Source organism: Coregonus lavaretus, assembly GCF_964263955.1.
Source record: "Coregonus lavaretus genome assembly, chromosome: 36".
Lineage (NCBI taxonomy): Eukaryota > Metazoa > Chordata > Actinopteri > Salmoniformes > Salmonidae > Coregonus > Coregonus lavaretus.
In genome coordinates, this window is record NC_140023.1 from 22,593,738 (window position 1) to 22,614,196 (window position 20,459).

At 42.4% G+C, this 20,459-nt stretch overlaps 2 protein-coding genes across 3 annotated transcripts in view; one reads left to right on the plus strand and one right to left on the minus strand.

Annotated features, from left to right (window-relative positions):
* Positions 1–5,889, minus strand: part of LOC311111021 (DNA nucleotidylexotransferase-like) — a gene marked incomplete at both ends in the record, with an annotated part of 151,731 nt that extends 145,842 nt beyond the window's left edge. The window contains one exon of the mRNA XM_084153712.1: positions 5,711–5,889. Coding sequence (XP_084009838.1) covers positions 5,711–5,889 — 179 coding nt within the window. The remainder of the gene's footprint in view (positions 1–5,710) is intronic.
* A 9,561-nt stretch (positions 5,890–15,450) lies between these two features.
* LOC311110865 (B-cell linker protein-like) overlaps positions 15,451–20,459 on the plus strand; it is a 29,585-nt gene continuing 24,576 nt past the window's right edge. For both annotated transcript variants that reach the window (XM_084153461.1, XM_084153462.1), the window contains exons 1-2: positions 15,451–15,578; positions 15,766–15,828. In XM_084153461.1, the coding sequence (XP_084009587.1) occupies positions 15,510–15,578; positions 15,766–15,828 (132 nt within the window). In that variant the 5' untranslated portion in view covers positions 15,451–15,509. The remainder of the gene's footprint in view (positions 15,579–15,765; positions 15,829–20,459) is intronic.

Sequence of the window (20,459 nt, forward strand, 5' to 3'; positions counted from 1 at the left end):
TGAATGGGTATGTGTGCCAACATTTTTGACTGGTACTGAATATATTTTTAGACAGATTCTTTAGGAAAAATTGGCCAGATAATTTATATTTTTAAAGTATTTAATACATTTTAAATACATTCCATCATACAGTATACAGTGCATTGAAAACGTATTCAGACCCCTTGCATTTCTTCACATTTTATTGTGTTACAAAGTGGGATTAAAATGGAATTAATTGTCATTTTTTGTGAACATTATACACAAAATACTCTGTAATGTCAAAGTGGAAGAAAAATGAAGATACATCAAATATATAGTTGTTGCATAAGTATTCAGCCCTTTATGTTTAGACAAGCATAAATTATTTCAGGAGTAAAATTTGGCTTAACAAATCACTGAAAAAGTTACATGGACTCACTCTGTGTGAAATAATAGTGGTTGACATGGTTTTTAAATGAATAACCCTTCCTCTGTCCCCCATACATACAACATCTGTAAGGTCCCTCAGTCAATTATTGATTTCAAGCACAGATTCAACTTCAAAGACCAGGGAGCTTTTCTAAAGGGTAGTGATTGGTAGATGGGTAACAATAACAAATCAGACATTTAATATATTTTTAAGCATGGTCTAGTTCAGGGATCATCAGCTAGATTCAAGCCAATTTTTTCTTGAGCGGATGGTCGGGGGCCAGAACATAAAAAAAAAAAAAAAATTCTGCAAATTGACCGCAAGAAGCCTAAACATATATAATATTTGACTAAAACATAATCATTTCGAACCTTGATTACATTTGGAAACCGTCTTTTGGATGGGACGTTAAAATGGGTGTCCTGACTCTGTGGTCATTCAAAATCCCATGACGCTTATTGTAAGAGTAGGGGTGTTCACCCCGGTGTCATGGCTAAATTCCCAACCAGGCCACATTCCATCATGGCCACCGAATCATCCCCCTCATTCCTAATTGGCATATATCACTCCTCACCTCTCCACCTGATAGCTGATGTGTGGTGAGAGTTCTGGCACAAAAATGGTCGCCATCCGTTACTGATGATGATGTCCAACAATTAAAATTCAACCATCTTTTATTGTTTTTATTATTTTGCCAAGAAAACTTGAGGGGCTAAATAAAACCACTCGCGGGCCAAATTCGGCCCGTGGGACACCAGTTGGGGAACCTTGGTTCAGTTAATAATTATGCTGTGCATTCTGTATTAAACCACCCAGACACCTCAAAGATACAGTCGTCCTTCAGAACTGAGCAGCAGGACAGGAATGAAACTGCTCAGTGATGTTTTCATGAGGTGATTTTAAACAGCTACAGAGTTCAATGGCTGTGATGGGAGAGATCTGAGAATGGATCAACAACATTGTAGTGACTCCACAATAATGACCTACATGACAGAGTGAAAAGAAGAACACAAATATACAACATATCTTGTAAGCAACAAGGCAACACTTTTTGGCCTAAATGCAAAGCCCTATGTTCAGGGCTAGTAACATACTGTATCTGTATGTTCCTAGGTTTGGGGCAAATCCAACACAACACATCACTGAGCAACTGCCTCCTTATTTTCAAGCATGGTGGTGGCAGTGTCATGGTATGGGTATGCTTAACGTCAGCAAATACTGGGGAGTTTTTCAGGATAAAAATAAACGGGATAGGGCTAAGCACAGGCAAAATCCTAGAGTAAAACCTGCTTCAGTCTGTTTTACACCAGACACTGGGAGAGGAATTCACCTTTCAGCAGGACAATAACCTACAACACAAGGCCAAATCTACACTGGAGTTGCTTACCAATAAGACAGTGAATGTTCCTAAGTGGCCAAGTTACAGTTTTGACTTAAATCTGCTTGAAATACTATGGCAAGACTTGAAAATGGCTGTCTAGCCATAATCCCCAACATATTGACAGAGCTTAAAGAATTTAGAAAATAATAACAGGCACATTTTGCACAATCCAGGTGTGCAAAGCTGTTAGAGACTTACCCAAGAAGACTCACAGCTGTAATTGCTGGCAAAGGTTTTTTAACATGTATTCTCAGGGAGCTGAATACTTATGCAATGTCTATTTTATATAATGAAGTTATATTAATCTTTAAAACATGTTCGAATTTTTCTTCCACTTTCACATTACAGAGTATTTTGTGTAGATTGTTGTCAAATTAAATACATTTTAATCCCACTTTGTAACAATAAAAGGTGAAGAAATCCAAGGGGTCTGAATACTTTTGCAAGGCACTGTGTTGCAGAATGTATTTAAAATGGATATAAACTCAGCAAAAAAAGAAACGTCCTCTAACTGTCAACTACGTTTATTTTCAGCAAACTTAACATGTGTAAATATTTCTATGAACATAACAAGATTCAACAACTGAGACATAAACTGAACAAGGTCCACAGACATGTGACTAACAGAAATTGAATAATGTGTCCCTGAACAAAGGGGGGGGTCAATATCAAAAGTAACAGTCAGTATCTGGTGTGGCCACCAGCTGCATTAAGTACTGCAGTGCATCTCCTCCTCATGGACTGCACCAGATTTGCCAGTTCTTGCTGTGAGATGTTACCCCACTCTTCCACCTAGGCACCTGCAAGTTCCCTGACATTTCTGGGGGGAATGGTCGTAGCCCTCACCCTCCGATCCAACAGGTCCCAGACGTGCTCAATGGGATTGAGTTCCGGGCTCGTCGCTGGCCATGGCAGAACACTGACATTCCTGTCTTGCAGGAAATCACGCACAGAACGAGCAGTATGGCTGGTGGCATTGTCATGCTGGAGGGTCATGTCAGGATGAGCCTGCAGGAAGGGTACCACATGAGGGAGGAGGATGTCTTCCCTGTAACGCACAGCGTTGAGATTGCCTGCAATGACAACAAGCTTAGTCCGATGATGCTGTGACACACCACCCCAGACCATGACGGACCCTCCACCTCCAAATCGAACCCGCTCCATAGTAAAGGCCTCGGTGTAACGCTCATTCCTTCGACGATAAACGCGAATCCAACCATCACCCCTGGTGAGACAAAACAGTGACTCGTCAGTGAAGAGCACTTTTTGCCAGTGCTTAGGTTCATTGTCCTGTTGGAAGGTGAACCTTCGCCCCAGTCTGAGGTCCTGAGCGTTCTGGAGCAGGTTTTCATCAAGGATCTCTCTGTACTTTGCTCCATTAATCTTTCCCTCGATCCTGACTAGTCTCCCAGTCCCTGCCGCTGAAAAACATCCACACAGCATGATGTTGCCACCACCATGCTTCACCGTAGGGATGATACCAGGTTTCCTCCAGACGTGACACTTGGCATTCAGGCCAAAGAGTTCAATCTTGGTTTCATCAGACCAGAGAATCTGGTTTCTCATGGTCTGAGAGTCGTTTAGGTGCCTTTTGGCAAACTACAAGCGGGCTGTCATGTGCCTTTAACTGAGGAGTGGCTTCCATCTGGCCATTCTACCATAAAGGCCTGATTGGTGGAGTGCTGCAGAGATGGTTGTCCTTCTGGAAGGTTCTCCTATCTCCACAGAGGAACTCTGGAGCTCTGTCAGAGTGACCATTGGGTTCTTGTTCACCTCCCTGACCAAGGCCCTTCTCCCCCGATTGCTCAGTTTGGCTGGGCGGCCAGCTCTAGTAAGAATCTTGGTGGTTCCAAACTTCTTCCATTTAAGAATTATGGAGGCCACTGTCTTCTTGGGGACCTTCAATGCTGCAGAAATGTTTTGGTACCCTTCCCCAGATCTGTGCCTCCACACAATCCTGTCTCGGAGCTCTACAGACAATTCCTTCAACTTCATGGTTTGGTTTCTGCTCTGACATGCACTGTCAACTGTGGGATCTTATATAGACAGGTGTGTGCCTTTCCAAATCATGTCCAATCAATTGAATTTACCACAGGGGGACTCCAATCAAGTTGTAGAAAAATCTCAAGGATGATCAATGGAAACAGGATGCACCTGAGCTCAATTTTGAGTCTCATAGCAAAATGTCTGAATACTTATATAAATAAGTACATGTTTTCACTTTGCCATTATGGGGTATTGTGTGTAGGTTGCTGAGGATTTTTGTTTATTTAATCCATTTTAGAATAAGGCTGTAACATAACAAAATATGGAAAAAGTCAATGGGTCTGAATACCTTCCAAAGGCACTGTATATGCATCTCTGGAATACATTTTAAGGTATTACATGCATTTTAGCAAAGATGCACATTTATCTACATGTATTTGAAATACATTTTACATTGTTAAATATACTGAACAAAAAAATAAACGCAACATGTAAAGTGTTGGTCCCATGTTTCATGAGCTGAAATAAAAGATCCCAGAACTGTTCCATACGCACAAAAAGCTTATTTCTCTCAGATTGTGTTCACAAATTTGTTTACATCCATGTTTGTGAGCATTTCTCCTTTCCCAAGATAATCCATCCACATGACAGGTGTGGCATATCAAGAAGCTGATTAAACACCATGATCATTACACAGGTGCACCTTGTGCTGGGGACAATAAAACAGATGTCTCAAGTTTTGCCAGAGAATTGAATGTTATTTTCTCTACCATAAGCCGCCTTCAACGTCATTTTAGGGAATTTGGCAGTACGTCCAACCGGACTCACAACCGTAGAACACGTGTAACCACACCAGCCCAGGACCTCCACATCCAGCTTCTTCACCTGCGGGATCATCTGAGACCAGCCAACTGGACAGCTAACGAAACGGAGGAGTATTTCTGTCTGTAATAAAACCCTTTTGTGGGGAAAAACTCATTCTGATTGACTGGGCCGGCTCCCCAGTGGGTGGGCCTACGCCCTCCCAGGCCCACCCATGGCTGTGCCCCTGTCCAGTCATGTGAAATCCATAGATTAGGGCCTAATGATTTCATTTCATTTGACTGATTTCCTTATATGAACTGTAACTCAATAAAATCGTAGAAATTGTTGCATGTTGCGTCTATATTTTTGTTCAGTATCTGTAGAAGGAAAAACAAATGTGTATGGGTGCAGCTGATATCAAATAGTCTGCTAGGCAGAATGTCAGTTTGAGGCATGCACACACACACACACACACACACACACACACACACACACGGTCTACTTCCTAGCTGTGGTTTGTTTCAAACAATTGTATCAAGCCAAGTGTAACCGTAGGAGCGTTCAAGCTGTGTTTCTGGGAATGCTGCCATCAGCCCCAGCCTGGCTCGATGCGGCGTTGGCAGCAGCTCTGTTCTACAACCTCCCAGCTCAGCTACTCCCACCGGTGCCCCTCAGGCAGGCCCATACAGCTGGGTCTGCCTGGCTGAGCTCGATCAGCTCAGTATTGCAGCTATGGCACAATGGATTCTTATTAGCATGGAGAGGCGTATGGAGGAACCGTATCAGCAGCCTTAAATGAACCTGCTAGCTGCTCTGAATACAGGCTATGGTGTGGTAGCTGGTGGGCGATTCCTTCTGTGTGGGTTCTCTGGCATCGGAAGTCTTGTTAAACATATGTTATGCAAGTTATGGGATTATATGGGATCAAGTAATAATCTTTGCTCTCTGCTAAATGCACAATGTCCTCACTTGGAACCAAGAAACGTCTCACAATCAGACATAAAGCAGCAAAATTCTGACCAGGAACTTATGACAAACAATCACATAGGACCTACCATAACACGATCCATCCCTTTATTTGATCACTAAGCAAAAAAAACCAAGATAATCTATTTGACTTGAGAAAGAGAGTGGGCTGGTTGGCCTACCTGAGGACGTATTCCACTTTAAAGCCTTTTGACCTGGCCAGGCTGGTCAGAAAGCTCCTTCTACTGCTGCCCATCTTCCTCTCCACCAGGTACACCGTCACCTCATTGAACTTGACCTCTTCCTGACTCCGAGCACCAGCCTCAACTGGCCTTGGCCTTTTCTTCACACGTGGTAGCATGCTAGCATGGATAATCTCTTTGGGATGAGCTTCAGAATGTGTAGCGCCTAAACATGGAACTCGTTTTTGCTACTTTCTCACGATAGTCTGTGTCTAGGAAAAGGCTTGTTTTGGTGATGCCACAGTTGTTGGTCTCTTATTTGTCGACACAAGGACAAACTGGCAGTTGGAATGAGGTCTGTGAGAGGCTGGCTGACAGGAAACCTCTGGCAAAGCAACAGGTGTTTATGATTTGGATTTTATTAGGCAGAGATCAACTGCCAACATCCAATGACAGTGAATGGAGTTCAACCAAGGATACCTCAATGGTTAAAATAAATCAACAGATAAAACTTTCAGTATTAGAGGGACTTCCTGAATCCACATTGAATAGATCGAAAGTTAGTCCACATAGAATCCAGTGAGGAAAAGCAAAGCCATGTAATCAATACTAATGAAACTGTTTTGAAACATCACAGTATATGGCAAATAGAAATAAAAAATGGATGGTGTTAAGAGATAGATGGGAGGGGTTGAGTGGAGCTGAAGGGTGGGATTAAAAACAACAAGACAATTAATGTAAAATATACTGTGTCCGTAAAACGTATATAGGTTCAGAACTTTAGTGTAACAGCATAGTTAAAAATATATGGCAAAACAGAAATCAAACTGGATGGGCTTCAGAGATAGATAGGAGGGGTTGATGGTAGCTGAAGGATGGAATATAAAACGAACATAAGATAACTATTGTCAAATAAATTGTGTCCGTAAAATGTATATAGTATGTATAAACTGGAAGTAGAAGCCTAAGTGTTGTTGTCCATTAGTTTACTCCAATTAGGAGAGGGGTGATAGGGTTAGTGGAAAATAATAAAGGATTATTTTATTTTTTTATGTGTGCAAAAAATATATATGGGGGATTGGAAATGATGCAGACAATTACATTGATGGAATCTACAATCTATCTGCACTATTAAAGCTGATCTACCCCCCCCCCCCCCCCCCCCCGCCCCCCTCCCAAAAAAGAGAAAGAAAAAAAAAATACTAATGAAACTGAGCCAGAAAAAGTTGCATTTAGATTATTATTAATCAGGATTCTAGACTTCAGGTCAGAGCAAAACCTTGCTCCAGGGGACTGCTGGGATACTGGTCACCTCGCAAGACCCCTACAGCTGTCCAACCACAACGTCCAGTCCACCTCCCCATCCCTGCATCTCATTATGTCCAGACCATGCTTCCACCGTCTGCTCCAACACTTAATTAGCTTACAGCTTCACATGGGATTCTTGGTCAGCCATCCCCTTGAGATACCTTATAGAAAAGATTTGCACTCGTGTAGGTAGGCATGCCATGGCCCATTGGTCAATGATTAGGACTATTTTGTCCAAATTGAGGGTGTAGAGAGTAGAGAGAAGGCTATTACTTTATTGATCCCAACTTGGAAAATGGTTTAATCACTCAGCATCATCAATAATTTACAAGGACAAGACACATATCAATGACAAACACATGATAAAAAAAACACATATGAAGGCACCTGCACCTTAGTAGTAGAGTCTGATTAAAAGGAGGTAAGAAATGTTGTTGTCTATCCTACTTTGGGGAAACAAGCAACAACAACATTCATATTAAGAATACATAAATCAGTTAATAATTATACATTAAAGAGCCTCATGGCTCTTTGGAACTTCTGGGCAGGATGAACCTGCTACTGAAGCTGCTCCTGTGCTGCATTACAGTGCTGTGGAGTGGGTGGGTGTCATTGTCCATGATCATGTATGTCTTTGCTCACAGCCTTTTTATGAACATGTCCTGCATTGTTTCCAGACTGCAGCTGATTGTAGCACTGGCTTTCTTGATGATTTTGTCAAACTTATTTAAGTCCTCCTTGGCTAAATTCCCTTTCCAGAATCCAATGGCATAGCTCACCACGCTAGCCACGACACTGCTCTAGAACATGCAAAGAATTTTGTCACAGAGATTAGAATATCCAAACTTCCTTCAAAAGTGCAGTCTGGATTGGGCTTTTTTGTAGACACTAGCTGGATTCCATCCAATTGGGGACAGATTCCCATGCGAATATTCTAAAATCTGCATAAAGAAAATATGCGCATTTCCCCACCATTGGTGTATTTCCACCAAACGGACTCGATGACGTAGTGCACACAAAATTTACTTTTTCGCATAAATTTCATGTCCCGAATAAAAATCTAAAGTTCAGTGTGTTTCCATCGCATTTTCAACTCTACCGATAGTTTTGTCAAAAAAACTGTTGCGTTAAATAGCAAATGTGCCTACTCCGGTTTTGGCACAACAGCTTACAGATTCAGCGCGGTTAATAACATATGCCATTTAGCAGACACTTTTATCCAAAGCAATTTAGTCATGCGTGTATACATTTTACCTACTGGTGGTCCTGGGAATCAAACCCACTATCCTGGCGTTGCATGCGCCATGCTCTACCAACTGAGCTACAGAGGACCAGGCTGAGTGGGTAGGCTAGTTGCATGATGAGATTGTTATGGATAATTTGTCAAATATTATTATGTTTATTTGTCAAACGGCAGTCAAGCATCTTTCATCGTGTCACCAGAACAAGACCATCAATATTTATTGGAAGGAGCATCAAGATCACCGTGCACTTTCACCAACCTGTGAAGTTCATCATAATTTATTCCATCTGTAGCATAATAAACTGCATGGTCTCCCGAGTTGTAGTGGGAGGACCACACACCATATGATCGCGTGACTCCTAGTTTACTTCGATATGATGGTTATTATATCAATATTTGCGCATAAAGGCATTGCCACCACCATTTCTCGCATAATAATTTTACCGACACAAATGTCAAACGACCATGTCAAACGGTCAAATGTCAAAACAAACAAATGATCTGTCAGCATTTATAAAATTGTACCGAAACTTCCTGTTTTCATCACAGCTGTCGTCATTTTTGTTGTTGTATGGTATGACTTTACTCTCATAAAAACTGTGGACAGAAACGTGGTTACTATGGGAATTATCCTCCCAGTTCAGCTTGTTGTCCACTATTACACCCAAGTACTTGTATGAGTCAACAGTGGCAATCTCTTCACCATTATTAAAAATGGGATTACAAACATCCACCACTAGCTCTTTGGTTTTCAGTACATTCAGGTTCAGGTAGTTGGCTTCATACCATTTTACAAAGGACTCTGTTGTCGGCCTGTGATGAGCATCGTCCCCTCTCATGACACAGCTTACTATAGCAGAGACATCTGTGTGCATATGGTGCATACAGTTTTGCAGCATTATTAGCTCAGTAAATCACAAGCATAAATTTGAGCTGTTCCTCAACTCCTCAGATATGACACTAGAATGGACTGAAATAATCTTGTAATTTGAGTCTTTCAGTCTTTGAATGGAAGTCCATGTCCAAGAATATAATCTAAAGGGAAAAAAAGACTAAAGGTAATCCGAAGGCAATTGTATGATGTCAAAAATCCAACAGAAATCGAATAGGTCCAATGGAAACGGATGGCTCTGAACTATATTCAATGTCTACTTTCCAACAAAATAGTGTTGAAAATGGAGAAAAGAGGCCTGAAATCCCTCTTTGGCTGCGTTCACACAGGCAACCCAATTCTGATCTTTTTTTCACTAATTTGTCTTTTGACCAATCAGATCAACTCTGAAAATGTTCAGATGTGAAAATATCTGATGTGGTTGGTCAAAAGACCAATTACTGGAAAAAATATTAGAATTGGGGTGCCTGTCTAAATGCAGCCTATTTAGCAAACAATGGTAGGTTCTCCTCAAACGATGGGCCTGCAGCCTAAGGGCGTGTTCCTCTGCCCAGGCATTGCAGACGCCTGCCAAACCTTACAACACATGGATAAGTATTTTACATATCAGTTTACCACATCATATGTTATAGCAATCTGTCAGTCGATGACACAGTCGATGACCTGGCACGGAACCTTTGGTTAATTGATTCATGTGATGTCTGAGCAGGGGAACGCTACCCAATTCAAGATGGCACTTGTAAATTGGACACGCCACACCTTACAGCCTTAAAGGCCTATTGCTGCAATGTATAGTGTGTCAAAGGTCAATTTTCCTGTGTTTTATATATGTTTTCGCCACAGGAGGTTGGTGGCACCTTAATTGGGGAGAACGGGCTCGTGGTAATGGCTGGAGCGGAATGAGTAGAATGGTATCAGATATATCAAACCATTGACTCCGTTACAGACATTATTATGGAAATTGTGAAAATGATGATAATGCCCCTTCAGTGTACGAGCTGTTTGAAAAGACCGCCTGAAATTTCAGCCGGTTTTGATGGGATGGAGTTTTGGTCTGCCTGGTGACATCACCAGGTGGTAAATTAGTTAATAGACCAATAATAAAGAGAGTTCCACACCTCTCTGACAATAACAGCTAGTTTTCAATTTTCCCCTCCCCACTCAGCTATTCCAAGATAGTCTTAGCAAAATTCTTGCTTGAGAAATTGTTCTTTGCTAAGATAAATATAATATTTTTTTTTGACCATTTTAACAAAAAACAATCACAGTAAGGTACTTAATTGTTACCCATAAATGATTTGACATTGAGATAAAAACACAGTTTAATAATTTATTTTAGGGGCAATGATTATTTCATTTTCACTTCAAACTTTCACTGTAACGCATGTTACAGAAGTATTTACTGATTTGCAATATTGTAAATACACTATATTACCAAACGTATGTGGACACCTGCTCGTCGAACATCTCATTCCAAAATCATGAGAATTAATATGGAGTTGGTCCCCCCTTTGCTGCTATAACAGCCTCCACTCTTATTGGAAGGCTTTCCACTAGATGTTGGAACATTGCTGCGGGGACTTGCTTCCATTCAGCCAGAAGAGCATTAGTAAGGTCGGGCACTGATGATTGGCAATTAGGCCTGGCTCGCAGTCGGCGTTCCAATTCATCCCAAAGGTGTTCGATGGGGTTGAGGTCAGGGCTCTGTGCAGGCCAGTCAAGTTATTCCACACCGATCTCGACAAACCATTTCTGTATGGACCTCGCTTTGCGCACGGGGGCATTGTCATGCTGAAACAGGAAAGGGCCTTCCCCAAACTGTTGCCACAAAGTTGGAAGCACAGAATTGTCTAGAATGTCATTGTATGCTGTAGCGTTAAGATTTCCCTTCACTGGAACAAAGAGGCCTAGCCCGAACCATGAAAAAAAGCCCCAGGCCATTATTCCTCCTCCACCAAACTTTACAATTGGCACTATTCATTAGGGCAGGAAGCGTTCTCCTGGCATCCGCCAAAACCAGATTTGTCAGTCGGACTGCCAGATGGTGAAGCGTGACTCACCACGGCGAGCCTTACACCACTCCAGCCGATGCTTGGCATTGCGTATGGTGATCTTAGGCTTGTGTGCGGCTGCTCAGCCATGAAAACCCATTTCATGAAGTTCCCGATGAACAGTACTTGTGATGACGTTGCTTCCAGAAGCAGTTTGGTACTCGGTAGTGAGTGTTGTAACCGAGGACAGACGATTTTTACATGCTTCAGCACTCGGTGGTCCTGTTCTGTGAGCTTGTGTGGCCTACCATTTCACGGCAGAGCCATTGTTGCTCCTAGAAGTTTCCACTTCATAATAACAGCACTTACAGTTGACCGGGGCAGCTCTAGCAGGGCAGAAATTTGACGAACTGACTTGTTGGAAAGGTGGCCTCCTATGACGGTGCCACGTTGAAAGTCACTGAGCTCTTCAGTAAGGCCATTCTACTGCCAATGTTTGTCTATGGAGATTGCATGGCGGTGCGCTCGATTTTATAGAGCTGTCAGCAACTGGTGTGGCTGAAATAGCCGAATCCACTAATTTGAAGGGGTGTCCACATACTTTTGTATATATAGTGTATGTGCAATAGCATATATTACGGTATCTGTTACCACATAATAATATCTGAATGTAAAGAGCTCTAAACAAAATACATAAAACACACCAGTGGATGTCAAGGCATGTGGTGACCCAGCACAGTGTTTAATGTTTCACTTAAGCAAGCATGCCTTGATCAGAGTGAACCCACCAATGGGGCTACCAGCCTGTCCACCTGACGGAATGTATTCAAGCCACATTACAACTCTCATTAGCCTGATGCTTGAGGGTTAAGTAGTGTCACAGGCCCTGCTTTGTCTAATTGTCTGCCCACTTCCCTCATGATCGCTCAGCTGTGTGCCTTGCTGGCCCAAGTCCAACAGTGTGACCTGATGAAATACACATACACTTGCAAAGACTCAGCCGGCACATTCACAGTTCACACCCAGCTCCTGTCAGATTTCAACGATTACTCTTCGTTCTCATCTGACTCACAATGAATATGTTGGTAATTAAATTATATGACCTGAATCAATTATTTCATTCCATTTTTATGTGTATTATATATTGGAGATGTTACAACAATAAGCCTTCCCCCTACCCCCTACATAATTGTCTCACTGAAAGAAATTGCTTAGTTTTTTTCAGCTGTGTTGAAAGTGACTGATTGTTGAGCAAAAAACAGCAAGGTTGTTGTTGTCAATTGTAATGGAGTTTGGAGAGTGTTTATTCTGCTTTGTCTTTTGGTGACAAGGGCTGTGGTGTCAGACACTGAGTGGGCTGTCATTATGAAGTTTCTGTTGAAGTGAAACATGACACTTTTAGACACATACAGGTTGGCTAAATATAAATGAGGTCAGCCTCATCTGTAAAACGGAGAACATTGTCATACAATATTATGTCATGTAGCTAATAAAAGTCCACTTTCAAAAGTAATTTCTCACTTTGACTTTGAGGAAGCTTTTATTTTCCATTTTCTCCCTGAAATTTGTTTCAGAAAAATTACTTTCTTAGAGCACGAGAGAAAGAGAGAGACCTAGAGAGCGAGAGAGCGAAAGAATGGCCAGCCCCAGTGAGAGATGACCTCTCCTCCTCCCCCTAGTCCACTTTCTGATGTGGGACTTGAGTGCTGTAGTGGAGTCATCGTGCGAGAAAGAGGTCAGTCCACACTTCCCATTAGAGCCTGGACTTCAGATCTCCTTTGGTGGTGACAGTGATGAACCTGCCGACCAGGGAGCATTGTGAGGACTGGAGTTCAGCTCAGTTGGCCAGCTTACTGTTCCAGCTAGTTTTCAGTTTTCCCCTCCCCACTCAGACCATTCCAAGATAGTCTTAGCAAAATTCTTGCTTGAGAAATTGTTCTTTGCTATGATTTTTTTTCTTTTGATTTTTGACCATTTTAACAGAAATTAATCACAGTAAGGTACTTAATTGTTACCCAAAGATGATTTGATATTGAGATAAAAACACAGTTTCATAATTTATTTTAGGAGCAATGTTTAATTTCATTTTCACTTCAAACTTTCACTGTAACGCATGTTACATAAGTATTTACTGATTTGCAATATTGTAAATACACTATATTACCAAAAGTAAGCTTGTCGAACATCTCATTCCAAAATCATGAGAATTAATATGGAGTTGGTCCCCCCTTTGCTGCTATAACAGCCTCCACTCTTCTTGGAAGGCTTTCCACTAGATGTTGGAACATTGCTGCAGGGACTTGCTTCCATTCAGCCAGAAGAGCATTAGTGAGGTCGGGCACTGATGTTTGGCAATTAGGCCTGGCTCGCAGTCGGCATTCCAATTCATCCCAAAGGTGTTCGATGGGGTTGAGGTCAGGGCTCTGTGCAGGCCAGTCAAGTTCTTCCACACCGATCTCGACAAACCATTTCTGTATTGACCTCGCTTTGTGCACAGGGGCATTGTCATGCTGAAACAGGAAAGGGCCTTCCCCAAACTGTTGCCACAAAGTTGGAAGCACAGAATTGTCTAGAATGTCATTGTATGCTGTAGCGTTAAGATTTCCCTTCACTGGAACAAAGAGGCCTAGCCCGAACCATGAAAAATAGCCCCAGGCCATTATTCCTCCTCCACCAAACTTTACAATTGGCACTATTCATTAGGGCAGGAAGCGTTCTCCTGGCATCCGCCAAAACCAGATTTGTCCGTCGGACTGCCAGATGGTGAAGCGTGACTCATCACGCCAGTGAACACGTTTCCACTGCTCCAGATTCCAATGGCGGCGAGCCTTACACCACTCCAGCTGACGCTTGGCATTGCATATGGTGATCTTAGGCTTGTGTGCGGCTGCTCAGCCATGAAAACCCATTTCATGAAGTTCCCGATGAACAGTTCTTGTGATGACGTTGCTTCCAGAGGCAGTTTGGTACTCGGTAGTGAGTGTTGAAACTGAGGACAGACGATTTTTACATGCTTCAGCACTCAGTGGTCCTGTTCTGTGAGCTTGTGTGGCCTACCACTTCGCGGCAGAGCCATTAATGCTCCTAGAAGTTTCCACTTCACAATGACAGCACTTACAGTTGACCGGGGCAGCTCTAGCAGGGCAGAAATTTTACGAACTGACTTGTTGGAAAGGTGGCCTCCTATGACGGTGCCACGTTGAAAGTCACTGAGCTCTTCAGTAAGGCCATTCTACTGCCAATGTTTGTCTATGGAGATTGCATGGCGGTGCGCTCGATTTTATAGAGCTGTCAGCAACGGTGTGGCTGAAATAGCCGAATCCACTAATTTGAAGGGGTGTCCACATACTTTTGTATATATAATGTATGTGCAATAGCATATATTACAGTATCTGTTACCACATAATAATATCTGAATGTAAAGAGCTCTAAACAAAATACATAAAACACACCAGTGGATGTCAATGCATGTGGTGACCCAGCACAGTGGTTAATGTTTCACTTAAGCAAGCATGCCTTGATCAGAGTGAACCCACCAATGGGGCTACCAGCCTGTCCACCTGACGGAATGTATTCAAGCCACATTGGAACTTTCATTTGCCTGATACTTGAGGGTTAAGTAGTGTCACAGGCCAGGCTTTGTCTAATTAAATTATATGACCTGAATCAATTATTTCATTCCATTTTTATGTGTATTATATATTGGAGATGTTACAACAATAAGCCTTCCCCCTACCCCCTACATAATTGTCTCACTGAAAGATATTGCTTAGTTTTTTTCAGCTGTATTGAAAGTGACTGATTGTTGAGCAAAAAACAGCAAGGTTGTTGTTGTCAATTGTAATGGAGTTTGGAGAGTGTTTCTTCTGCTTTGTCTTTTGGTGACAAGGGCTGTGGTGTCAGACACTGAGTGGGCTGTCATTATGAAGTTTCTGTTGAAGTGAAACATGACACTTTTAGACACATACAGGTTGGCTAAATATAAATGAGGTCAGCCTCATCTGTAAAACGGAGAACGTTGTCATGCAATATTGTGTCATGTAGCTAATAAAAGTTCACTTTCAAAAGTAATTTCTCACTTTGACTTTGAGGAAGCTTTTATTTCCCATTTTCTCCCTGCAGATTAAGTGAAATTTGTTTCAAAAATATTACTTTTTTAGAGCACGAGAGAGAAAGAGAGAGAGATAGAGAGCGAGAGAGCGAGAGAATGGCCAGCCCCAGTGAGAGATGACCTCCCCTCCTCCCCCTAGTCCACTTCCTGATGTGGGACTTGAGTGCTGTAGTGTAGTCGTGGTGCGAGAAAGAGGTCAGTCCACACTTCCCATTAGAGCCTGGACTTCAGATCTCCCTTTGGTGGTGACAGTGATGAACCTGCCGACCAGGGAGCGGTGTGAGGACTGGAGTTCAGCTCAGGTGGCCAGCTTACTGTGCCAGGTGAGTGGGAGGAGAAATTATCTCTGTGGTATCCCAAAGGAACTGTGTGTGTGTTTATTTTGGGAAGGTACTCCTAGTTACACCAATGAGTAAAGAACAACCACATTATTGTATGCAACTGAATTAATTCACCAAACCACAGCAAATGATGTGTTAATCATTAGGATGTATGTCATACTGCTTTCAGAATCAAATGCACGAATGTGCTGCAACTGTTAAAAGAATGAGGATTGATGGGCAGAGGTTTATGGTAAGTTATTTTTTTATACACTCTCTCAATATTACCTGAATACTACTACCAATACTACCACAACATTTTATCACCAAACCACAACAAACACACATAATTTGATATCAAAAGGTACATAATAACTTTTGGCTTATGGACAAATTCAGTTTGGTTTTCTAAAGATGTGAGAGCAGACAATGGACATGGACTCTAAATTCCCTTCCAATTCGTACAGCAATTATGGCCTTGAACGGAGTGCAATAATTACAATTTCCTAATGCTACTTTCAGCCATAGATTGCTGAAATTAGTGGACCTTATTTATCCATTTTCACTAAATCCTTGTTAATTAACTGGTATTGTTCATTTAGGGGAGACAAAATCTGACAGGTTTTCAACATCGTTGGTAAACATGAGATTTGCAAGACAAAAACGTCCAATCCTTTCGAAATGCATAACGGCCATATTGGAATTCCCAGCAGTATGCTGAGCATATGAGACAGGGTAAAGCAATAGTCAAAAGTTGACAGTCTGTGGAAACTTTACAGGAAGTGACCCATTATTAGTTTTAAAAAATCTCCACCTTTACTTCCCAGAATGACATAAATAGTGAGGCCTCAAATTAACTTCCACTTTGAGAATGCCACAGCACTACAGTATGTAGTAACATTGTGGGACATTCCCCCCATTTCTCACCACATTAACAGACGATTGTATTGTACAAACATTTCTTGCTATATGCTATCGCTAGTCCCATCAAACACTGTGCTTTATAGCCTACATTGAGTGAACACAAACGCCAGAGTCTGGTTACCATTATAATTTAGCTATTTATAAATATTGACCATTTGGGCTTTTGTTTGGTATCACCAACTAGGCCTACTCACCACTGCTGTTGAACAAGGTTCTAGGTAGGCCTCTTTATTTGGTTTCACCTGTGTTTTCATTTTATATGAGAAACGCTAATGTTAATACAATGATGTCTTTGTTTTCATTAACAAGTTAAGTATTGGCTATTGTAATGTAAAGTGTGCAATACCGTTAAAGTGTAGCCTATTTCCGCTGCTAGTTAAGGATTTACCTGTTTAAATGTGTGAATGATTTATTCACGTGCTCTGCATTCTGGGAGAGCTGCTTGTCTAGGTAACATGCTGAAAACTCATACGTCATGGCAATGACTAAGGAGTTCTTGTCATCTAAGGATTTTGTTATGTGAGCTTTACTATCTAGTTTTCTATGCATTATTCAGTGACTCTGCACAGCTTTCATTTGGAGGTAGGATGCCACAGCCATACTACGTATGAGGGATTTTGACAAGCTGAACATTTACTTTCAAGTTGTCCATCCATGCCTCCAAGCTAGTTTTAACTCCCCTAAATAAGGGCAATGGGGATTTCAAGGTGAATCAATCAAAGTCATGAATGTTTCAAAGGATTCACTTTTGATGTGAGAGTTACCAGACCAGATCTAAAGCATGCACATAGGTCTACATGTATTGATTGATCTGGCATTTATTGATCTAGTCAGAACACCTGGGATCAGCTAAGACTCTAGTAACCCCATTTTTTTTCAAGCTTCATAGTTTGCAGCACTCTCTGTAATGCCAACTTGCCATATTCAAGCTCTGAAGCTCTGAGGATGAAACTCAAAATGAGACAGACAAATAATCCCCAATCACTGCCCTAGTATCCGTTTTCCCATTCAGTGTACAGACTAAAAACACTAAACTAGCTTTGGAGCTAGTTTGTGATCAAGATGATTCTCTACTGCTATTATGACAATGGTTCACCCTGTTATTGTAAACAGTGCAAATCCAATCAAATTACTATTCGTCAGTGGTGCTGTGATTGGACCATGTCAAGTCTGTTAAGTGCACGCTGAGGAACTTGAAGCTTTTGATCCTCTCCATTGTCGATGACAATAGGGGCGTGCTCCCCCCTGTTTTATGTAGTCCACGGTCAGCTCCTTGGTTTTGCTGACATTGAGGGAGAGGCTGTTTTCCTGGTACCACTCTGCCAGGGTTCTAACCTCCTCCCTTTAGGCTGTCTCGTTGCCGTCGGTGATCAGGCCCTTGATATGGTAATAAAATAACATGACAAATACATGTTGTTTTCCATGTTACACCTGCAATTTTAAACAATATAACGGAATTGAAGTAGTATTCTACTTGAACTTGAATCTCAGAATTTCAAGTAGGCTCATGGAATAGGCCTACCTAGAAAATCAGACATTTTCTCAATTTCCTTGTAATTAGTGTAGCCTATTTATACATTCTCCTGCTCCCTTACAGTTATGTTTGATTTCATTTTTGATCCGTTTTTGTGAGAGATGTGGCCACTTTCATTTGTTTCCCGGCACTTCAATTGAAGGGTGTTGCGCTACTCTTGAGGTTATGATGCAGATGCTAAGCTACAGGACTGTTTTGCTAGCACAAACTGGAATATGTTCCAATGGCATTGAGGAGTACACCACATCAGTCACTGGCTTCATCAATAAGTGCTTCGATGACGTCGTCCCCACAGTGACCGTACGTACATACCCCAACCAGAAGCCATGGATTACAGGCAACATCCGCACTGAGCTAAAGGGTAGAGCTGCCGCTTTCAAGGAGCGGGACTCTAACCTGGACGCTTATAAGAAATACCGCTATGCCCTCCGACGAACCATCAAACAGGCAAAGCATCAATACAGGACTAAGATTGAATGCTTCTACACCGGCTCCGACACTTGTCGGATATAGCAGGGCTTGCAAACTATTAAGGACAACAAAGGGAAGCATAGCCGTGAGCTGCCCAGTGACACGAGCCTACCAGACGAGCGAAATTACTTCTATGCGTGCTTCGAGGCAAGCAACACTGAAGCATGCATGAGAGCACCAGCTGTTCCGGACGACTGTGTGATCACTCTCCATAGCTGATGTGAGTAAGACCTTTAAACAGGTCAACATTCACAAGGCCACAGGGCTAGATGGATTACCAGGACGTGTACTCCGAGCATGCGCTGACCAACTGGCAAGTGTCTTCACTGACATTTTCAACCTCTCCCGAGTCTGTAATACCAACATGTTTCAAGCAGACCACCATAGTCCCTGTGCCCATGAACACCAAGGTAACCTGCCTAAATGACTACCGACCCGTAGCACTCACGTCTGTAGCCATGAAGTGCTTTGAAAGGCTGGGCATGACTCACATCAACACCATTATCCCAGAAACCCTAGACCCACTCCTATTTGCATACCGCCCCAACAGATCCACAGATGATGCAATTTCTATTGCACTCTACACTGCCCTTTCCCACCTGGACAAAAGGAACACTTACGTGAGAATGCTATTCATTGGCTACAGCTCAGCGTTCAACACCATAGTGCCCTCAAAGCTCATCACTAAGCTAAGGACCCTGGGATTAAACACCTCCCTCTGCAACTGGATCCTGGACTTCCTGACGGGCCACCCCCAGGTGTTAAGGGTAGGTAACAACACATCTGCCACACTGATCCTCAACACGGGGGCCCCTCAGGGGTGCGTTCTCAGTCCCCTCCTGTACTCCCTGTTCACCCATGACTGCATGGCCAAGCACGACTCCAACACCATCATTAAGTTTGCCGACGACACAACGGTGGTAGGCCTGATCACCAACAACGATGAGACAGCCTATAGGGAGGAGGTCAGAGACCTGGCAGTGTGGTGCCAGGATAACAACGTGATCAAGACAAAGGAGATGATTGTGGACTACAGGAAAAGGACGGCCGAGCACGCCCCCATTCTCATGGACGGGGCTGTAGTGGAGCAGGTTGAGAGCTTCAAGTTCCTTGGTGTCCACATCACCAACGAACTATCATGGTCCAAACACACCAAGACAGTCATGAAGAGGGTACGACAATGCCTATTCCCCTCAGGAGACTGATAAGATCCTCAAAAAGTTATACAGCTGCACCATTGAGATCATCACCACCTGGTATGGCAACTGCTCGGCCTCCGACCGCAAGGCACTACAGAGGGTAGTGCGTACGGCCCAGTACATCACTGGGGCTAAGCTTCCTGCCATCCAGGACCTCTATACCAGGCGGTGTCAGAGGAAGGCCCTAAAAATTGCCAAAGACTCCACCCACCCTAGTCATAGACTGTTCTCTCTGCTACCGCACGGCAAGTGATACCAGAGCACCAAATCTAGGTCCAAAAGGCTTCTTAACAGCTTCTACCCACAAGCCATAAGACTCCTGAACAGCTAATCAAATGGCTACCCAGACTATTTGCATTGACCCGCTGCTGCTGCTCTCTGTTTATTATCTATATATATTCACTTTACCTCTACCTACATGTACATATTACCTCAATTACCTCGACTAACCTGTGCCCCCGCACATTGACTCTGTACCGGTACCCCCTGTATATAGCCTCGTTACTGTTATTTTATTGTTGCCCTTTAATTATTTTTTATCTTTCTATTTTTCTTCTTTTTTTGTTAGCATTTTTTTTTTTTTTACTTCAGTTTATTTTAGCAAATACTTTCTTAACACTTATTTTTCTAAAAACTGCATTGTTGGTTAAGGGCTTGTAAGTAAGCATTTCACTGTTGTATTCGGCGCATTGTGACAAATAACATTTGATTTGATTTGATGTGATTTATTATGAGGACGCCAACATCTAATGTTGG